Source organism: Ictalurus furcatus, chromosome 23 (assembly GCF_023375685.1).
Source record: "Ictalurus furcatus strain D&B chromosome 23, Billie_1.0, whole genome shotgun sequence".
NCBI classification, from domain to species: Eukaryota; Metazoa; Chordata; class Actinopteri; order Siluriformes; family Ictaluridae; genus Ictalurus; species Ictalurus furcatus.
In genome coordinates this window covers 8,009,342-8,025,769 of record NC_071277.1, presented here as the reverse complement: position 1 = coordinate 8,025,769, position 16,428 = coordinate 8,009,342, and the positions used below count along the sequence as shown (strand labels likewise).

General features: G+C 36.8%; 2 protein-coding genes across 6 annotated transcripts; both read left to right on the top strand.

Annotated features, from left to right (window-relative positions):
* Window positions 1-5,617: 5,617 nt before the first annotated feature.
* Window positions 5,618-12,121, top strand: ppp1r42 (protein phosphatase 1, regulatory subunit 42). 5 transcript variants are annotated; one of them, XM_053612204.1, is made up of 11 exons: window positions 5,618-5,751; window positions 6,538-6,694; window positions 6,775-6,941; window positions 7,082-7,220; window positions 7,664-7,780; window positions 9,273-9,390; window positions 9,621-9,752; window positions 9,996-10,134; window positions 10,466-10,501; window positions 11,181-11,260; window positions 11,598-12,121. In XM_053612204.1, exons 2-9 carry the CDS (start codon window positions 6,563-6,565, stop codon window positions 10,473-10,475), a joined length of 954 nt encoding a protein of 317 aa, XP_053468179.1. In that variant the 5' UTR covers window positions 5,618-5,751; window positions 6,538-6,562; the 3' UTR covers window positions 10,476-10,501; window positions 11,181-11,260; window positions 11,598-12,121. The 5 variants fall into 5 exon arrangements, with proteins under 5 accessions (XP_053468179.1, XP_053468176.1, XP_053468177.1 ...); XM_053612201.1 differs by having other exon boundaries at window positions 10,466-10,631; XM_053612202.1 differs by having other exon boundaries at window positions 10,466-10,819.
* Window positions 12,122-14,406: 2,285 nt separating this feature from the next.
* Window positions 14,407-16,161, top strand: LOC128600037 (transcription factor 24-like). Its single transcript, XM_053612159.1, has 2 exons — window positions 14,407-14,867; window positions 15,312-16,161. The coding sequence occupies exons 1-2, from the start codon at window positions 14,493-14,495 to the stop codon at window positions 15,417-15,419; spliced, it is 483 nt and encodes a 160-aa protein (XP_053468134.1). The 5' UTR covers window positions 14,407-14,492; the 3' UTR covers window positions 15,420-16,161.
* The last annotated feature ends 267 nt before the right edge of the window (window positions 16,162-16,428 follow it).

The following is a 16,428-nucleotide window of genomic DNA, read 5'->3' as shown; positions in this document are numbered from 1 at the left end:
TTCTGCATGCATAAATGGTGGCGAGTCACTCAGGCTCAGGAAGCTCATTCCCCAACGTTATATAACAAACCACGGGTCACTGCATCCACTCCCCCAACGTTACCATTAGGAATGATACGCATTATTAAAGAATGCAATCTGAGCTTACTACAACACAGAGAGAGAGAGAGAGAGAGAGAGAGAGAGATAGCGCAAAATGGGGAGTCAGAGAAATAAACAGCGAGAAAATGAGGAAAGAGAGGGAGAAAGGAAGTGAATGAAACAAGAACTGACAAAACCGACAAGAAGGAGGAGGAAGCGTGCAAAACAAAAGGGAGATGAGAGAGAGGGTGAATGAGAGAGGAAGAAATAAGAAAAAGTGGACTATAGAAAGAATGAGGCAGAGGAAAGAGTATGAAGCAAAAGGGAGAGATGAGAGAAGAGTGGAAGGTGTGTGTGTGTGTGTGTGTGAGAAAGAGAGAGAGAAAGAAAATAAATGATAAGGAAGGACTCAAAGGGAGAGAGAGAGAAATAATAACAGAAGGAGAGATGAAGTCAGAAGATGAGATGACGAGACAGGAAAGAGTCTGAAGAAAAACGGTAATGCGAAAGAGAACAGAGTGGGAGATGAGTGAGGGGGAATGGAAGTGAGAGGGAGAAATAAAAAGGGAGGAAATGGGGAAAGAGAGAGAAGGAAAGTAAATGGAATAAAGTTTGATAAAGAACAGTTATAAGGAGACATGGAGAAGGACAAAGAACTGAAAAGAAAGGGGAAGAGGGCGAATAAAGACAGAAAAATAGAGGGAAATGCGAGAGAAAGAAAAAGATGTACAGTAAGAAATAGTAGATTAAAGAAAGAGTATAAAGAACAAGGGAGAGTAAAAGAAGAGAGAGAGAGAGAAAGGAACAGTGAGGAAATGGTGGGACCAAATGACACAAAACAGTTAAAGAACAAAAGGAGAAATAAAAGGAGAAGGAAGAGATCAAATGAGAGATGGTGAAGAAAGATGGAATAATAGAAGAAGAGAAATGAGAGAAAGACAAATACAGTGTAGAAGAAAGACAAAATGATGAGACAGGAAAGAGCATGAAGAAAAAAGGTAGCATGAAAGAGAAAAGAGTGGGGGATGAGATTGAGAGAGAGAGAGCGAGAGAGACAGAAAGGGGAGGGGAGAAGGAAAGGAAATAAAACAAAGATTGATTAAAAAAAAATCTGACAGAGAGAAATAAAAAAGGAGGAAGAGCTCAAAATAAAGATGATTAGAGGCAAAACAAGAAAGAGAATAAGAAATAATACAGAGTGGAGTAAAGAAAGCAGCAATGTATGGAAGAAAGACAAGAGAGAGAAGAAATAGTAAGAGATAAGAGTGAGGGAGAGAGGTTGGGAGAAGGAGAGAAGGAAAGGAAAAGAAATAAAGATTTCTAAAGAACATACAAAAGGAGAAATAAAAGTAGACAAAAACAAAAAGATAGCGGGGGAACAAAGGGTGAATAAACATGGGAAAACAGCAGGGAAACAAGACAAAAAAAGAAATGAATAAATAAAGAGAAAGTACAAAAGACAGAAAAATGATATTGAAGAGTATGAAGAAAAAGGCAGAGCGAAAGAGAAAAGAGTGGGAGAGAGAGAATAGGGAAAGAGAGGGAGAAGAGAAATAAACGAAATGAAGAATGGTTGAAGGACTGAGAAAAGAGAAATAAAAAAAATGAAGAGTACAGAGGGTGAATAACGATGGAAAATTATAGGAAAACAAGAAAGATAAAGAAAGTATGAAAGAAAGAAGAGAAAGAATATCGTATTAAGAAAAGGGTATGTGAAAGAGAAGGAGAACAAGACAAAAGACAGTAAACAAAAATGAGATGGGAAGGAGAGAGAAATAAACGGAGAAAATGGGGAAAGAAGTTTGATTTAAAAAATGATAAAAAGGAGAAATAAAGAAGGACAAGAGATGGAAAAATAGAGGAAAATCTAGATAGAAAGAAAAAGAAATAAGAAAAGTAGAATATAGAAAGAAGAAAAAGATAAAGAAGAAAAGGAGAGCTCATAAGACAGGGAGAATGGGTGAGAGAGAAAAAGGTAGAATAAAAAATGAGTGTTTTTTTTTTTATTGTTGTTGCTATTGTTTTCTTTATTTATTTTAGGCTTTTTCTATTCTGGCTCTCCACTTCACTTTCAACTTGTATAACTGTTTGAATCAATGTAGTGTTTTCTCCTTCATTAAAACATACATTTCTGTTCTAACACACATCTCACTTGTTTTTCCCCACTTTTGTGACAATTGTATTCAAATCCTTCTGCACTGCTATATATCATTAGCTTCAGGTATACGGCCTGCACGCCCCTGAAACCGAGCTCCCAGTCTGAAATGAAAACTCAGTTATTCTAAAAATAAACACTGCCTGATTACACTTGAAAACCAACATGTAAAACAGCCATAATATTTTCGGGGAATAATTTGCCTCTTATATAGCAGCCAAATACGTTGTAATGGCCAACCATATAAGTGCATGTGCCAAAATAATGAGACTTTAAATGTACAGGAAATGGTTTGTTTTCATACCTCTAATATTGACTGAAGCAATAATCTAATGCACTGAATCAGTTCATTTCTGCCCACCCGTGCAATCTATCCACATTTTCCTTGTGAACATTTCTCTTTGTTATAGATCCCATTACCTTAATGTATTTAGTCATAACAACTGTAAGAATTCGGACGTTACTAGATATCAACACTGAAATTCCTGATGATGTTTTGGTGCTTTGGATGAAATAAGCTACATGTGCATCAGTTACTCTGTTGTGAAATATTAAGTGTGTAAACAGATTCTAATCTGTATTTTATCCAGTTTATTAAAACCATCATTTTCAAGGTGGGGTCTGGAAACACACAGCCCAGCCAGGGGAGTTGATTATTATTATTATTATTATTATTATTATTGTTAATAATAATAATAATAATAATAATAATAATAATAATATGTAGGAACATCATACTGTAGTGATGAAGCCTAATTGAGGGAGTATAATCTAAAGCTCACAAACTTAAAAGCAAGTATAAATAAAGCCATCTTTCATCTAACTGATATTTTAATACAAAAGTGCTTTTACTTTTGCTTATGGAAAAAAAAAAAATCACATACATTTCACATGATCATACAGTGCCCTCCACTGATATTGGCATCCTTGGTAAATATGAGCAAAGAAGGCTGTGAAAAAGTGTCTTTATTGTTTAACCTTTTGATCTTTTGTTAAAAAAAAAAATTCACAAAAATACTAACATTTCAAACAATTGCAAACATAACACAGGTTTATCAAAAAAAATGTATCTTTGTTAAATATGGTTGTACAACAATTATTGGCATCCCTATGAATAAATGTGAGAAAAATATATTTGAAGTATATTCGCACTGATATTTTAATTTATTTTAGTACACCTGGGTGACTAGGAACAGGAAATTGTTCAACCATGACTTCCTGTTTCACAGAGGTATAAATATGAGGTAACACATAGGCCAAATTCCCTTAGTCATTCATAACAATGGGTAAGAGCAAGGAATATAGCTGTGATGTGCGGCAAAAGGTTGTTGAGCTTCACACAATGGGAAGTGGCTATAAGAAAATAGCACAAGCATTGAAAATGCCCATTACCACCATCAGGGCAATAATTAAGAAATTCCAGTCAACTGGAGATGTTTTGAATCAATCTGCAATTGGACGTGTGTCTATATCGTCTCAACGCACTGTGAAGAGGATGGTTTGAGTGGATAAAAAATCTCCAAGGATCACAGCTGGAGAACTGCAGAAGTTAGCTGCGTCTTGGGGTCAAAACTACAATCCGAAGTCACCTACATCACCACAAGTTGTTTGGAAGGGTTTCAAGAAAAAAATCCTATACTCTCATCCAAAAACAAACTCGAGCGTCTTCAGTTTGTCAGACACTACTGGAACTTCAAGTGGGATCGGGTTCTATGGTCAGATGAAACCAAAAGAGAGCTTTTTGGCAATAAACACCAGAGGTGGTTTTGGCGCACATAGAGAGCTAGCCATATGGAAAAGTACCTCATGACCATGGTTAAATATGGAGGTGGCTCTTTAATGTTTTGGGGCTGTTTTTCTGCCAGAGGACCTGGACATTTTGTTAGGATACATGGCATCATGGACTCTATCAAGTATCAACAGATATTAAATGAAAACCTGACTGCCTCTGCCAGAAAGCTTAAAATGGGCCGTTGTTGGATCTTCCAGCAGGACAATGATCAAAGACATACATCACAATCAACAGAAAAATGGTTTACTGACCACAAAATCAAGGTCCTGCCATGGCCATCCCAGTCCCCTGACCTGAACTCCATAGAAAACCTGTGGGGTGAACTGAAGAGGAGAGTCCACCAGTGTGGACCTCGAAATCTGAAGGATCTGGAGAGATTCAGTATGGATGAACGGTCTCAGATCCCTTGCCATGCATTCCCCAACCTCATCAAGCATTATAGGAGAAGACTCAGAGAACAGCTCTTCGCAAAGGGAGGTAGCACAAAGTATTGACTTAAAGGGTGCCAATAATAGTTGTACACCTATATTTAACAAAGAATTGTTTTTTTATAAACCTGTGTTGTGTTTGCAATTGTTTGATATCCATGAGAGCAGAGTATTTTTGTGAATTTTTTAAACAAAAGATCAAAAGGTTAAACAATAAAGACAATTTTTCACAGCCTTCTTTTCTCATATTTACCAAGGGTGCCAAAATTAGTGAAGGGCACTGTGTTTTTCACATGTGATTATGTGAACAATGTGTGATCACCATGATCTGCATTGAAATTACTCCAGAATGTGAACCAGAGTAAACACATGACATTATGTGAACAATATGTGATCACGAGGAAAAAGAATGAATCATGTGAGAAAATCTTCATACATGTGAAAAGATGAATGATGTGAAAATAAATGAATAATGCGGAAAAGAAAACATATGAAAATGAATCTTGTGAGAATAAATGTATCATATGGCGGAAAATCACATGTGAATCATGTTGAAATAAATGAATCATATGGCGGAAAATCATGTGAAAATGAATCATGTGACAATAAATTAATCATATGGCGGAAAATCACGTGAAAATGAATCATGTGGGAAAAAATTAATCATATGGCAGAAAATCACGTGAAAATGAATCGTGGAAAAGAAAACAAGAAAATGAATCATGTGAGAATAAATTAATCATATTGCGGAAAATCATATGTGAAAATGAATCATGTGGAAAAGAAAACATGAAAATGAATCATGTGAGAATAAATGAATCATATGGCGGAAAATCACATGTGAAAATGAATCATGTGGAATAGAAAATATATGAGAATGAATCATGTGAGAATAAATGAATCATATGGCGGAAAATCACATGTGAAAATGAATCATGTGGAAAAGAAAACATGAAAATGAATCATGAGAGAATTAATGAATCATATGGCGGAAGATCACATGTGAATCATGTGAAAATAAATGAATCACGTGAAAAATGTATTTTAATTATCATATTATACAATTATGCGTGAATATTTTAAAGATGTCTTAATCGTCTGCACTGTGAACGTGAAGCGCTCATGCGCGCGGTGCTGTAGCCTCGCTTGGGGTTGCGTATCCTTGGCAACAACAGCTCTCACTTCCGTAAACAACGCGGTTCGGTCTGGGTGAAAATGAGCTAACTCCTAAAGGATTTGTGGTGTTATTATTAAGTATCCGTTCTGCTTATACAAACGGCGAATTAAAGATCGAGGTAAACCTCTTTCCTGACACTGTGTAGATAGATAACCTGGCAGTTTCATCTCTTTTTATTTCTGTATTAGTTGTTAACTAAACTCTCTATCTCATGCCTCAAGGGTTTTATCAACGAGTCCCAAAAGGGAAACATTTCTATTGCTTTCACAGGGCGTCTCTTTATAACCTCATACTCTAAGATCAAGTGTAGCAGAGACACGCTGTCACACTGTGATGGATAGATATTATCCACCTATTTCTCTGGCTTGACAAATCACATTCTGGAGATAGAGCAGCTTTTAGCCCGTTGCTGAAGAGTCACTGGAAGTTTGTGCAAAGAACTGTGGTCTTTTCACAGCTTTTCTGACCTACACACAGTGAAAAAGACACAGCAGGCAGATGTCCCAGGGTCACAGCGATATAATAATAATGCAAAACACAAGGGAATTGAGCTAGTTTTTCTTTATGCAGAGTATAGAGCTGCCTTCTGTATAATGTTAGGTCAGGTCACATTCAGAGCAAGTGTTTAATTCACCTTTGGCCTTTCAGCTGCTTTTTAGCCCGACAGTGATTCCGGGGTCAACACACTTTGACACTGATTATATAAGTATGATAGTATTTGTGTAATAAGTAATGTTACTACATAAATGAATGCTTGTATTATTATACTTTTTTTTTAAAATAATGAACCAATAACATAATAACTAATGTTTATTCTAACCATAAGTAAAATATATGTTTAGATTTTCAGTCTTCTTTTAATCCACATTTGTGCTGTTTATCTCATAACCACCCTATTTTTCAGAAACACACTAAAACTCCCAGCTGCCATGGTTCGCCTGACTGTAGATCTGATTGCCAGATCTAACAATCGCCTTAAAACCAAAAGAAATTTCTCAATCCAGCATTATCTCAAGAAATTAACACATCTCAACTTTTCAAACAGGAACATCGATGTTATTGTAAGTTTTCACGTATACCCTAAATAATTCAGTGTGGGTTTGTTTGTTTTTTTTCCATCTCATTTTCTGTCTTTTCACAGGATGACCTTTCCATGTGCAGAAACCTCACAGTCCTATACTTGTATGACAATCAAATTACACACATCTGCAACCTGAATTTTGCTTCCAATCTCACACACTTGTACATGCAGAACAACAAGATCACTCACATCGAGAACTTGTCATGTTTGCAGAAGCTCTCCAAATTGTAAGTGTATTGCTTAAACCTTCTGTATTATACAATGCGGTGGAAAAAAAATGTACGCTGTGCATTCATACTAAAAAGCACTGAGAGTCTGTGCAGCGTTATTTCCAGTTAACCAACGATCAGATGTTTATTTTTGGCAGGTTTCTGGGGGGCAACTGCATTACGCTGGTCGAGGGTTTGGACCAATTGAGAGAGCTGAAGGAGCTGCACATCGAAGGCCAGAGACTCCCACCAGGAGAGAAGCTGCTCTTTGACCCTCGTACTGTTCACAGCCTGTCGGTGAGAAGCTCAAGGCTGAACGATACCTACACACTGGAGACCTGGACTCTCCTTCTGTGTTAAGGATACCGGGAACATGAGAACCTTTCTTTGTGTATCTGTATCTATATATATATGACTTTTTCTGCAGCAAAACTGAAGCCAAAACATGGGCCAGATTCGTATTAAAGCCGTTTTTGTGTAACGATATTAAAAGAGCCCTCTATAGCCACTAACTTCTATGAGAACTGTTTACAGCCTTGGTCTTCAGTAAACAAACTGCAAATATACCAATTTTGTTTATTTTGATAATGAACAGAATTGCTGCGAGGTTAAATGCAGCAGATTTTCCTCCAAAAAGCCTCCCATGTAGTAGTATTGCATATTCATTCATTAATTACCTGTGAAGTTATTTTCAAGTATATTATCTAAAGAAGCTCATTCTAACTTCATGTTCTTTACAGGCATCATTATGTGTTTTGAATATTAACAACAACAACATTGATGAGATACTGGATCTGGCCGTTCTTAACAAACTGACACATTTATATGCTGCAGACAACCAGCTAGAGGACATACAGGTAACGTTGCATTTCTTTTTTTTTTTTTCCGTATTTCATGCTTATTTCTAAACTGACAGAACAGAATGCGCTCGTTTAGTATAAAATTGTGCATTACATGCCAAAGACTCAATAAGATTGCATTTAGTATCCTGTTTTATTGTTTATCTGATAGTATCCAATAGTACATATGAAATTATATGAAAGAGGGTACTAAAAACTAATCCTGCAAATCCTCTCAGCAGTTCCCAGTCTACAGACTTACACAGGGTTCAAATTATTCAGCAAATCAGTGAGTTAGGTCTCCAGAGACAACCTTTGCTGACAGCTTAAACAAGCACAAGTTTTCCTCCTTCCTCACTAGACTTATTTTATTCCACATCACACATTTGACACTCTAAGTCCAGATTTGTATGAGAGAATAACTTTGCAAATTTAGTTTCCTCTTGTAAGAGGCCCTAGTAAGGATGATATGTAACCTAAATTTATTATTATTATTATTATTTTTTAGAGAATCCATTTTTGAGACCATTTGGTGTATACAAGCTGATAGACTGCTGTAGAAATGTGGAATGAACGCAAAAACCTTGTAGTATAGCGGTGTAGGAACTTCAGGCCAGGCCTTGGAGGCAGCACTTGAGATAATTGTGATACATGTGTCAAAGGAAGCTTTCATGTTTAGCAGATATCTCCTTTAATTTATACAACCCCTTGGCCAGTATTGATTCAGAATAGACAGGGCCCAAAGGATCGATTCCTGCTTTCCACAGTTCAGTGGGAATTCAGAGGAAACATTATGGATTTTTAAAAGAGATTATGACAAGCAGTCAGCTGAGTGACAAATGGGAATCTGCAGAGGCTGTTAGTGGCGCGTGGCCAGACGGGCGCGGATGGGGAATCGAAGTGCTGGTCAAATACAGGTTCATAACTGGCCATCATTAGTACAGTGTGGATCTAGAGAAGACCCGAGTCAGAGGTGCATTCAGCACTCATACGGCATGGGAGAGCAATTTGGTGCTGGGCAGTTCCTAGCCAAGCCCTCTGAGTGACGGCCCTGACACGATCATTTATCAAAGCCTGAGAGCGCGCTGCTCGCTGGGGTCCCGCTAGACTTGATTGCATGTGGACTGAAAAGTGGAAGCACTTTGGTTGAGACAGGAAGGCAACGAACAATCAGAGTGTGTCCAGAGAGTATTCATATTTCCACGTTGGATTAATGTGTCTTTACATAAACATACTCCGTGGGCAACATGCTTGAGGGCTACTGCCCCAGGGAACTTGTTAGTCTGACTGACAGTATTTATTAAAGCAAGCCGGTGTCTTGTTTACACCTTTATTTTCTTAAGCAACTAAAACTGCTAACTAAAGGGTTTTTTTTTTTTAATGCTGATTTTGTGAACCAGTATTGTGCAGATTTGGTGCTGTCTCCACCTGAATTAAATCTTACCTAGAGTTTAACATTTTGCTAAATTGGAGACAATAACAAAACATAAACTTAGTGTTCACTTTTCAGGAATTGGAGACGGTGTTTTGCCAATGGCCTCAACTGCATCGGATGAATTTGCATGGAAATCCGGTCTGTCATAAACCCAAATACAGAGACAGACTTATAACTGTTTGCAAAGGCCTGGGTAAGAGCATAGAACCTCAAAATAATGATTTGTTTATGCACTGATGGAGTATGTAGTCATTTTTTTATCGTCCAAACACTTTCATGGTATTGTATTGCTACGAAAGCATTTCACACTTCAGAGTTCTCTTAACCTGACTGTTGTTGTTGCTCATACGTGATATGAAACAATCATCTATGTGTCTTTTTTTAGCACAATACTTGTAAATCATATTTATTTCTAATATATAGTGGAACTCGATGAGAGGGAGATACCCGAGTTGTCTAGGCAGTTCTTAATCAACTGGAAAGCCTCAAAAGACACCAAGAAGAAAATAACAGATGGTAGAATCACGACAGGACAAATCACATATCCCTTTTCTGGTATGGACATTAGAATTCTTTACTCGTTTATGACTGTACATTGAAATATAGTGTGTAGCATCTGAAATATTTGGGTGAAATCTGTGTGCTCTGTTCTCAAACATTTTTCTAATTAGTATTAAACATATGCGGTACGATCTGTGTTCTTACGTCATCAGCATGTAGCTAAACATACTCAAGTCCCCTCTGTGTCGTGTGTATTGGTATCATGACAAGATGTGTCTCACTCTGATTTCATTCCAGCTGACTTTCACTTGGGCCCTCAACATCCCATTGCTTATAACCCTGCTGGCTTTCCAGGGAAGAGGAAGCCGCTCTGGTTTGGGAGACCCACCATGAAAATGAGGTCAGGCCCAGTGCGGACAGATTGCGGAGGCGTAAGGTATGAACAGCATCAGCAATACCTCTTAATTCCTAACAGAATGTCATATATACATATACACATATACACACACATATATATATATATATATATATATATATATATATATATATATATATATATATCTTGTATCTTATACAGTCTATTTATATTTTCAGCTAAATTTTGAGGTGTACTTAAAAAATGTGTATAAACAATATCAACGTAAACATGCTCCATTTAGCAGCCCGCTTCCTTCCTCTCCCCTAGGTTGATAAATGACCTGCTATTTGTCAAGTTACATTTCATATTTTTAACACTCCATGCAAATAAACAACTTTCTCTTCTGCAGCAAGTCTTAGGATATCGATTGCTTCACTTTGTTGCTGTATGTAAGGTCACGAGCTACAGTTTAACTTTGGAAAAACTACCCGCTCCCCTGAGAGCATACCCACTTAAGCACTATTCCCAGAGATGCACAAGAGTGTTGATTTGGACCGGCTTGCCCACAAATTCAGGTTTAGGACCACATGCCATTTTTTCTTGCCATCCTCCAATGATTTAGTGACTGCATTCCCATTATGGGCGAAGGATAGAAGTATCACACCCTTGCTACTGCATGTCCAATAGTTTGAGAAGATGTGCTGCCAAGCTTCATAGAAATCAGATAAGGGATGTGATCGACTTCACCATGCCTGACTAGCAGGTGTGATAGATATATTAAAATGGAATATCGATCACTCAAGTGCCAAAATAATAGAAAAAAAATTCATTATAAAACACATTTAGAGAAAAGAAATTTAATCATTACATAGACATAGATTGTATTCTTTAGTCAATGTAAAAATGGATATATTTTATGGAGAGTAGCTAATGCTGAGTAACAATAATCTTAATAACCAGTTGTTTATGTCCATAATTACATTTATTTAATAAATAATTTTTGTTCTGTTTACACTCAGAAATTAAGGCAATAAACTGCACTTTTTCTTGTCACTGTGATGATGGTACACCTTTTGTACCTTTAGTAGCCTATGTATCTTTATACTCTTAAAAATTATTTACAGTATAAAAATTGGACTTGAAGGACCACTGATGATTTACTTTAAAAGCTAGAACACCACATCCCAAGTAAAAGAATCATAAGGTACAATGATGTACCCTTGATGGTGCTACCCCAGTGCCAAGGAAAAATATATTTATTTTTGAAAGTGTATAATATTATGGATAGTATAGAAACTGTAAAGTAGCCTTGAATGTATTGAACTAATAAAAATCTGCCTGAATGTTAAGTTAAAGTTACATTTTTTTTTATTATGTTCTGAGAAAAATGATTCATATATTTCAACCAAATTATTTAATTGACTTTATTTCATTGTCTAGTAAATATTTCTCTGTCTTCATATTACAGAGAGTGATTTTATTTAACATGCATAAACTATGTATAATGACTATCAATTTTTGTTGTTCACATGACTATGAAGAATCACGAAGACCCCCTGAGCGCAGGAATAATTACAGATATTCAACAGACGAAAGTTCAGAGTCACATGGCTGTCTGACCATCCTCTAGAAGAAACTCTGCGGACCTCTTAGACGTTTCCCATGGCCTGTACCCCGCACACAGACAGTTCATCACGACGGCATGTGGAATGGATCTGAGCGCTCACAAAAAGATCAAGTCCACAGTAATTGTCTGTCATAATGTCAGAATGCCACTTTCAGAGCTGTAACACACTGTCAGCAAGCACTCTGAGACACATTTCGCTCTATGCGCTCACACACTGCCTCTGTATTTGATCAGTTTATTGGCAGCTATTTGATCAAATGATGCCTGTAGGAATTTCTGTTTTTATCACATTCCAATGACCTTTATCTAAAGGCCTCGTTTGGGGTGTTTTTAAATTTATTTTATTTTAATGAGTGTACTATTTGTTGAATATCAGGACTTCCTGTTATTTACAGTATGAGTCAGTGTTTGCATTAAAATATATTCTTAATTCTTTCATCTGTGCTTTGTGTCTCTAATTGACATACGGTACACTTGTACATTCAACATTGACAGCCATTTTAGAGTTTTCTGTCATAATATTCAAAAATTAGTTCTTATATAATTTGTTTTACATTATTATTATTGGCATTTTTTTACAACCTTGTAAAATTTGCTAAACACACTGTTCCTGTGTAACTCTGTACAAACCTTAAAAAGCTAAATGATAACTAGATTCCTCTTGAATCTAATTTTTTCATTAAACAAAATTTTTTTAAGAGTGAAATATGTCAAATATGTGAATCAAAAGTTTTACTTTTATGTGGAGTCATTTTGTTATCACTCAAATAATGAAGGTTACAATAAATATATTGACTGTACAATAATGATGAATACACGGCGATCAGATGCATTTCATTTGGTCGCTGCACTCTGCAATAAACCCCATGCTCTAATTGGCCAGTCTACTGAAGAAGTTTTGGGTTGTTTTTTTTTTTTCTAATCACGACGCGGTTTACTGGGTAAGACGTAGAGTAATTAGGCAGAGGAGCTTTACTTAACCTCATTTGCAGTGCTTCATAATTAGTGGCCTGGAGCAAAACTGTTACTTCATCCTTACAAAAACATTGTGTATTAAGAACAGTCTGAGATATACAAGTTATGAATAATTCCATTCATTAATTCCCCGACATCTCCGTGTGTGGACTCTGGAAGTCAGGGTGATTAATTTGGGAGTCTCGAAAGAATTTCCTCATACTTGCCTGTTGATTGCAGTGTTTAGAGTTTATTTATTGGCTGTGAATCAAAGTGCTGACTGCTGGTTAGAATGTCAGGCTAAAATCCTACACTGTCCAAATGTCTGAGCCAGTGACCACCAGCAGTATAATACGAAGGTAATATCGTAATATTCTACCACCTCCCATAATCACCCACCCCCAAAAAATAAATATATATTTACATAAAATGGAAAGACAATATAGGAAAAGCCTTACTTTGAGCGGATATAGTCTCATAAATAAAGATCAAATTGTACCACCAAAGATACACGTTTTGGACTTTTAAAGTGTTTTAAAGTAGGCTACATAAGCTCCTACCTTCTTTTGGAAGGTAGGAGCTTTTGGTCCTTAAGGTTCAGTTGTAAAGGTTTCCAGATAAAATATACATACTAAAGATTTCCGAGAGTGTACCATGACGTCAGTTCGTTATTTTGTGGTTATTTGTAACGTTTCCCTTTTAATTATAGTAGTAGGTTATAGTAGAAGTAGATGCGTGTGGCCGAAAAATGCTGCGTCTGGCGTTGGAGGTTGCTCCCCTGTTCCCTATACCGAAAGGATTAAGGAAAAGGGGGAAAGAGAGAGAGAGAGAGAGAGAAGGGGAGCCACATGCGCCGTTTTAAAGCCTTGTGATTAATTGCACCGAAGTGAAGGACTTGTCAGCTCGTTGTTTTCCCAATAAATGAGAGGCTCCTGAGACCTGACGCGCTCAGGTGAGGGTTTGGCACAGACACGGCGACATAAAAACGCACCTTCTTGACTAACCGCGTCCGGTTTACAGGCTACAGATATTTTTTTGCAGCTGGGACGGAACTATACATCTCTGTTGGTGCAGCGTGTGAGAGAACTCCAACTTCCCGGCCTTCATGTGTACTTTTCCCAGAACGCACTTTTGCTGAAAACTGGCCTAAAAGGTGTGTGTGCGAGGTTATGTAGGCTATTTATTTTAAAAACATGGAGAGCTTTTCAAGATTTTAATTTTAGCCATTTTAATTAAAAAAAAAATTGCGTTGACTTAATCTTGTACATTACAGTTATTTCTGCGCAGAAATTCTTGTGTGGAAAAGGGTGATGAAATTATCTTTTGAGGATTGACACAGTAAATGATGTCCATGTTTATTCTGAGTGAATTCATGCTTGTAGTTGCAATTAATTGAGCCTCTTTTTTTGTGATAAATATTGTGAAACAAGTTTCTGGTTTTTATATCAAGTCGTATGGGGAAACCATATTATGCTGTGTGCAGGTTATTTTTATGCTTAACATTGTGTAACGTTAATATATCATTTTGCCTGTCCAGATAGTTGGATAGTCGTTAATTAATTGCAATTAATTGATCTCGTATAGGTCTATTATTATTATTATTATTATTATTATTATTATTATTATTATTTTAACTCTGCGATAAATCTTTTATGTGAAGCAGTGATATTTAGTGATCTTCGGATGACGTGAAATAGGAAAAGCACGTGAAAGTTCATGTAAAGATCTAGGTCGCAGATTTAGGACTAGTGCTGACTAATTCATTGCTATTATTATTAGGGGGGGAAAATATGATTTCTGTACTTTTTAGGTTCGGACTTGATCTCTAGTGGATGGAACTGGATGTGTGACAATTATGGATGACAGTCCCACATCCAGCCCGAGCTCTAGCCCGAGTCCTGACGCGCTGCCTTCAGACCGGAGACGCGGGCGCGTGCTTCCTACTGGCGGTGGTCTCGGGACCAGGGGGCGACCGGCAGCAGCAAACGCTGCGCGCGAGCGCAGTCGCGTTCAGACCCTCAGACACGCGTTTCTGGAGCTCCAGAGGACCCTGCCATCGGTACCGCCCGACACCAAACTGTCCAAACTTGACGTGCTCATATTAGCCACTACATACATAGCTCATCTGACCAAAACCCTGCAGGAAGAGGGCATGGAAGAAGGAGACGGCGCAAAACGGAGCGAACCGTTAAATTCACTCAAAGGCGGCGGTTACCTGCATCCTGTGAAAGTGAGTAAAGTGGAATTGCATTTTGTGCATTCATGTTTTTATCACTTTTCACAGTCTACACACGACTTACAAAAAAAAAAAGCTGTAAAACGTTCACAGGAAATTGTTTTGATTCTGTTGTATCGAGTCTTCTGTTTCTTTCCATCTTTGGTTGTCTATTATTATTATTATTATTATTATTATTATTAGCAGCTTATTATCTGTATTATATTTCATTGCTGTTTGTAATGACTTAATTTGATTATACAGCACTTTGGCTGATATTTGGTGTGTCAATAACGGTGACTTGAAAAGGCAAATCAAAATGAATCATTTAAAAGTTAGTTTTAGAAAACCCTGACACCTAAAATGTTAGCCTCGTTTATGCTTTTGCTTGTTATAATTCATTTAAAATATTCTTACATATTTATGTTTATTTGTTTTTTGTTTTATCCCCCCACCCAGAAATGGCCCATGCGCTCGAGGTTGTATATTGGTGCCAGCGGCCAGTTCCTGAGTAACTCAAGCCAGAATGAAAATCAAGGAGCGTCGTCATCATCATCTCAGACATAATCCCTTTGCACACAAGACTTTCTTGTCATTAAAAATGAAACTTTAAATGATCATTTCAGGATGTTTGCAGAGCCAAACATGTGGACCACCTCTGTTGTAAGCGCTCATGATGTGCTTTTTAAAATTTTTTTTTTATTATTATTATTATTTTATTTTATTTTATTTTTTTTATCTCTGAACGTTTAACTAACGCCTTAAATTGTCTTAATGAGTCACTCTGAAAAGGAATTAAAACTATTATTTCCTTTATTATTATTATTTTCCCACCAATTTCATATTGAAATGAGTACAAATAGGAACAAACGACTGCATGGCGATTGTGTTGCTGCGTATTTACGGCACACTTACATGTCACCTATCATTATTTGACATTTGTACATAATTTGTATATAACCAACCGTGATTTTTAATGTCTTACTGAATAGTTAAGGGTCTCTGCTCAAAATTCTGTCTTTCAACTCCGTACTTGGAGGTTTTGTGTAGCTATGTCGGGATAGTGAGCTGTCATGCTTGACTTGTTGGCTATGCACTTTCAGTTAAAGTATTTGCACTAAATGCATGTGTGAATAACGTAACATTTGTCATGTGAAGAGGTCTGTCTGGATCACAACAATGCTTGGACTAAGTCTAGCAGAAACCCTGCTCTTTCCTGTCACATACATGGTTGTCGGTGTATTTGTGGATTGTAAATAAAAAAAAGAAATAAATAAAATAAATACCCATAATTTAAAGCTAATTGCCACTTCCAGATTATGATATTAGCGAAAACGATTGCATTGTATTGTATGATATGATTCAAATGTTTTCAACTTGAAACCAAGGCTGATGTCATGATTACACAGCTTCTGCTTGGAAATTCGTTGAAACAAGAAACGCATTCACATGGCCTACTATTGTATTTTTTGTCTTAGTAATTTAAATAGTTCATAAAATAAAATAAAATACAGCATGAATTCACTTGTCTGCTGACTGACTCAACAAAGGCAGAAATATAGATGGGCATTTAATA